Below are 6,000 nucleotides of genomic sequence, written 5' to 3'. Positions count from 1 at the left end.
TGAGGAACTGTGTGAGGGGGGAGGGGAGAGAGAGAGAGAGAGAGAGAGAGAGAGAGAGAGAGGAGAGAGAGAGAGAGAGAGAGAGAGAGAGAGAGAGAGAGAGAGAGAGAGAGAGAGAGAGAGAGAGAGGAGAGAGAGAGAGAGAGAGAGAGGAGAGAGAGAGAGAGAGAGAGACACACACATGCTGGGTACTCCATCCACAGTCTCAGTCAGCGGACTGTCATCCTGAGAGCGGCTGGTGTGCCTCCGAGCTCGCGCTCTCCGTTCTTCTTTTTTCGTGTTTCACTGATCTCGGATGTAACATGGACCCGGTCTGAACTGAACCTCCGACCCTTTCTGCTGATTCACCCTCTTCAACACACATCGTTTCCTTAAGAAGCTCGTAGCGCTGAGGTCCCATCATGATGGAGTACTGGAGGCAGTGCGCGCACTGGCTCATCAACTGTAAGGTGCTTCCAGCGAACCACCGTGTGACATGGGGGTCCGCTCAGGTGTTCGACCTGGCTCAGACGCTACGGGATGGGGTCCTCCTCTGCCATCTGCTCAACAACTTGAGACCCCAGTCCATCAACCTCAAGGAGATCAACCTCCGGCCGCAGATGTCACAGGTAACTAAACCCCCTCGCTCCGGAGCCAACTTGAAGAGAGCCTCACCAGACTTCACTAGAATTACTCGTGTTTAAAGTGTCCTGTACTGCTGCGCACGAGAACACAACTTCTGGAGCATGACAGAAGATCATTCATAATGCAAATACAATCATAGAACATTCGGCGTAATGCTATACATATATAATCCCCTAGTTTCTAAAAAACTCCACTTTTTAAAATCTCAGTAACAGCGCTCGGCACCGCCCCCACAGTATATTTACATAGCGCAAACAGTGGAAATAAGTAGTCAGCGCACTGTATCAGGTGGACTTGTATTCAATCAAACTTCTAACTGTGTGTGATATATATGCCGAAAACTGAAGATAGATGGACCCATTGCGGGGAAACCTTTGTTGATGACATGTGACTTAGTTTTATTCGAGGGTGGGGATGAAACAATAAATCTGCTAAGAATTAAAGGGAATTTGGCGGCCAACACTGGGCCACTGTAGTGCTTTGTAAAGTGAGCTGAGGTGACGAGACAGGCACCTTAGCTGTTTTTCTAATTTTTTTGGGGGGGATTAAAGTACTCATAGTGACTTTTAGAAATAGACTGGTGGTTAGCAGTGATCCATTACGCACAGACTGTACATCTGCTCTTTGTACATTATAGATGAGGAGGGAAACATGTTGGGTGATAATGAGGCTTTGTTTTGGTGGGGTATCCTTAAAGCTGGGGTTGGTAGTCAGATTTAGATACACTTTTTTGTTATACTCGTTAAAATTATCTTTATGTCCCAATGGCAATCAATACATAATGTGTTCCTAAAAAAAGCGAAGAAAAGCTGCTATCTACAGCCGGAGTAAACCTGGGGAAAACACCAACCAATCACTGTTTTTGGGTCCCAAAATTTTAAACCAATCAAATCCCGTCCTGCCGTTCTGCCCGCCTCCTGCGTGTACATTTCCCCAGTGTTCACTCCCCGTCCCCCTGCCTCTGCTTCCCCTGCCTGTCCCCTCTGACCCGATGAGGTGCTTTGCTCAGGACTGTGGTCCGGATCAGAGTCTAAAAGCTCTCACCACGGGGGCTCTGACAAGCAAAAGAAAAGTCCTACAGAAAATATATATGTATTGTAGCGTCCGTCCGGGCGCTGTAGGGATGACGAGCCAACTCGCGAACACGCTGTGAGAGAAGTTTTAATAACTGGTCACTGTCGGCCGTGATCACGCCGACCAACAAAGCAACAATCAGTGTTTGAATGAATGAAAAACTTCTCCTCTTATCTCTCCTCTCTCCAGCTTGCACTCTCTACACCTCTCCTGATGCCTTCACTAACAGTCAACACTGTAGGAATTAAGAACATCTACACTGAACATGTTTAACAAACAGTAGAGCTGTTACAGTATTATATGTGTTATAACTTTTCTCCTGATATCGTGTCACCAGTACAACTGGATAATGCTAGCATGACAGTTGTGAGTACTAACAGCAGGCATGTTTGTTTGTGTTTATTAACTTTCACTATGATAATGTTTTGGTGAGGACCGGTTTTGAATCAGTCACGATCATATGGTCATGAATCAGCGGCGCTCGTGCATGTGAGCTGGGGGCGTCGTTTTGGAGGAGCTCCGAGGGGAAGGGGGGGAGGAGTTAGACGGAGTCCCGAAGACATGCAACATTCAAATTCATACCGAGACTACCAACCCTAGCTTTAACATACAGTTATCTCATAGGTTTAACATCATGTAGAAATAGCCATACTGCAGTATTCTATAGAGATCTCAGTTTGTTTGGTTTACTTGGTAAAGGCATTATCCATCCTGATTGGCTGTTCAGTTTTGGGTTGTGCCTTTTATATTTTTATATGTAGCATCAGAAAAATGTACAGGCAGACAGACTGAGCTGTGTGTCAACGTGGCTCCTGTTTGTCAGATACCATCTGCTTCAATAACAGGACAGCCGGGGCCTCGACCAGATTAATATTCTCCTTCAGAACAGAGAATCTGGCTCACTGACAGCACACAGTGAGAGCGACACTCACCTCCTGAGCTGCAGGCCTGCTGTACAATCTCACATCGGTAACACCCAGGCTACAGTATATATATGACTGTGGAGTGCCTCTTACGCCCTCACCTGATGTAAAACAGGTGATTAAAGTCTGAGAATGAGCTCTCGGAAGGAATATCCCGCCCAGCTGATGGAGACGGGTTATTATGATATTAAATCCTTTTCCTGGAAAAAACTCTCCAAACTCAGTATCACAGTGGGACGTTCGATCTGATCCACAGTTACTGTTCTTCACAATCCAATAAAGTATCTGCTGTTCAGCGTGTGGGCGGATGGTTTAAAAAAGCTTAGAGGATCTTAATGTCATCACTGGAAACTGACCCAGGATCTGTTTACTCGCTGATATCAGTGAAACTAGATTATGACTGAAATAGGAGATGCTGATTGGTCCATTTACTGTAAGAAGTCCTGATATGTGATTACTGATTTGGAATCATGAATAAGTCAGAGTTTGCTGTCAGTGGTGACATGATGACATGTGTGTAGAGGGTTTGTATGCTCAGCCTGGTCCAGACTGGGTGAGTCTATTTATAGGCCTGGTTTGTTTTATGCATGGCTGAGTGTCTTACTCACACCCGGGCTGTGATGAAGCTGCATTCGTACAGAAATCAGTTGTAGTACACGTCCACTCAGAGCCATGCAAAACCAAAGCGAAGGTGCTCAATCATGTGTTTGAGAGCATGCATAACTTTTAGTGCTATGGGCTTTTTAATGTTTCTGGACTGCATTACCCAGAATTCTTCTTCCAGTTTTTACAGGCTGTGTTCTAAAATCCATACAATCAAACTATTCCAGGAAATAATTTAGTGTCTCCTGATACATGTAAGTCAAAAATACCAGGATTTCCCTTTACGGCTTGTCACAACGCAGAATAAAAGTCAGCATGCTTTTTGTACCACAATCCTCTGCAGCAGGAAGTATGTCACGACTGGTGAGAACATCAAGTTGAAGATGGAATGTCATCATGATGAAGTCATTTTTCAAAATGATAACCGTAAATTATAACAGGCTGGTACACTGAGCAATATTTGCATAGTATTAATATCAGACATATATTTCAATAATAAGTCGTTTTTCTTCTTTTTCAGTGTTTTTGAGTTCAGTTTGTTTGTAATTATGCTTTTCATTGTTTTTAAATATCTCTTTTGGCACCTTTTCGCTTCTTTGTATGATCATTAAAACATTTTCTACATTACAAATATATTTTAAATATTAAGGTAGGAAATCAATCCGTGACCTCATCTCAATATGCACCACAGTACATATATTTAAACACTTTTACCTTATATTAAAGAAAACTACTTTTTTCAGTTGAAATGTCTTGAAGACTTTAGTAATAAAGTTATAGATCCTATCTGGTTTCTTGTGAGTTGATGTAGATATACCTGATTGTATTCAATGAGTCTATGAAATACTGTCTATCATCGATCACAGACTCTGAATTGAAATGAAACAGTATTTTTGCAGACTGTGAAACAAGCTTATATTTTGTCATTGTCCAAAGAATGAACGATGCACTGTGTCAAAGCTTTTAAATGACATCCTCAGTGTTGTTTTAAAAAGTTAAAGCTGTATAATTTGGAGTCCAGAAATGACATGGATGAATTTTCTGGTGCAGTTTGGTCTTATAGTTGGTGCTTATGTCTTTGTTATGTTGTTTTTTAGCAGCTTATGAAAATGACTGTCTGTAGTTTGTCTTGTTTCGGATGTAAGGTGCATGAGTTCGCTTTCAGCAGGAGATCTTCTGTAGCAGACACTGTATCTAACAAAAGTTAGACACCCTGTCTTGGCCTTCCTTTCAGTACAGTCAGAAATACATAATTACAATCAGCATTTATATATATTACAAATGTTTCCTTTGATTATTATACTACTCAAATGTGTGTCAGTAGATCAAGACTCCAGCTTCCTGTTTCACACTCACACTCACACTCACTTACACACACACCTCGTGACACACCGCTGCTCCACTCAACATGGATGTCAACGCCCCCCCAGCAACTTTTCCTCCCTCTGCCTCCTCAAAGTTAAATTTACATAACTGAGGGTGCGTTCTCTTCCCCTCAGCCTGCATTATGCATTAGCAGCGTGGCAGCTACTTTATCATTGGCTGCTAATAGAACATGGGACGCCTCTGAGGCCTCACCCAGGGGACCCCTGAGACGCAGAGACAAAGGCAGAGAGGGGGCGGGGCTACAAAGAGCCTGTCTGGTCTCTCCTCTGAGGACATTTACAGGCCCTAAAGGGTTAAAAAACCTGCTGTGGTGTTGGCTGTGTTTAAAGCACAATGCATCAGCAGCTCAGAACGGGCTTGCTTCTCTGTCTGCAACATTAACTGTGTTTCGGAGATTTGTGTGGGTTGTAAAGTGAGTCACTCCTGTTTAGAAATGGGCCATAAAGATCCTGCAACTACTGTGAGACAAAAGTATCTGGGGCCAGTCTATTTGCTGATGAAAGGATGATGAAATATAAAGAATCAAGCACTGTTTGTGTGTTTGTACTCGGTGCATGAAACTGTGCGGTTAAACGTTTTGAATTGTTATAATGAAACACTGTAGAGTTGATATTTGACCAGAATATTCCCCGTCTTTGATCGTAGCTTCACAGGCTGTAATGAAACAATTACTCAGTCTAGACGCAGCTCTACCACCACACTGCTGCATTCAGAGAAAACACCACATAATCAGTGGTTGTTTTTTCAGTGAAAATCAGCGGTTTAACGTGAAGAAGAACCATGGACCGGACAGTGTGGTCAAACACACAGCATGTTACTTCATTTTGTATAATCTGCAAAAAAAATGTCATGGTAAATTACTTAGTCTCTAAACAGTAAAAAAAAAGTAAAAGCCTAGCGTGACGGCTTCAAGTTTTTTCTTGAGTCTAGCAATCAGCCCAAAACCTGAAGACTCCTCCAAATAAGAAAGGAGAGGCAGCACGGTTTTGAGACTTACAACCTGCTGTTGGTAGGAATTATGTAAAAAAACGTTACTTTTTTCTGCTGCGTTTGGGGAAAAGGTCATAATGCCCATCGGTACTCATTGGTAAGTCAAATAATTTGAGACTATTGCGAAATCTCTGCATTTTCCAATGCCTTTGAATCAAGCAATATTATTACTCCCCTCGTTCCCGTTATGACGGACCAATCATAGAAAATCTCCAATCATCTGTCCTGATTGGTTAAGGGGCGGCCCCTACTACGTCCTCCGATTGGTTATGAGTCCGGCACTATCATGACTGCACACGCCGATCTGTCTTGGGGGGCTAAGAGGAAATCTGTTTGGGAGGGATAGTGTTGACATTTGAAGTCCCTCTCTCTGAACAGATGTTTACTCTGTGATTACCAA

At 43.0% G+C, this 6,000-nt stretch overlaps 1 protein-coding gene across 1 annotated transcript in view; it reads left to right on the top strand.

Moving 5' to 3' along the window:
• Positions 1-209: 209 nt before the first annotated feature.
• LOC117828622 (guanine nucleotide exchange factor VAV3) overlaps positions 210-6,000 on the top strand; it is a 139,162-nt gene continuing 133,371 nt past the window's right edge. Inside the window, exon 1 of the mRNA XM_034705803.1 lies at positions 210-608. Coding sequence (XP_034561694.1) covers positions 402-608 — 207 coding nt within the window. The 5' untranslated portion in view covers positions 210-401. The remainder of the gene's footprint in view (positions 609-6,000) is intronic.

Source organism: Notolabrus celidotus, chromosome 17 (genome assembly GCF_009762535.1).
Source record: "Notolabrus celidotus isolate fNotCel1 chromosome 17, fNotCel1.pri, whole genome shotgun sequence".
Lineage (NCBI taxonomy): Eukaryota > Metazoa > Chordata > Actinopteri > Labriformes > Labridae > Notolabrus > Notolabrus celidotus.
The sequence above is the reverse complement of the archived record's forward strand: the minus strand, read 5'-3'. Positions and strand labels throughout refer to the sequence as shown.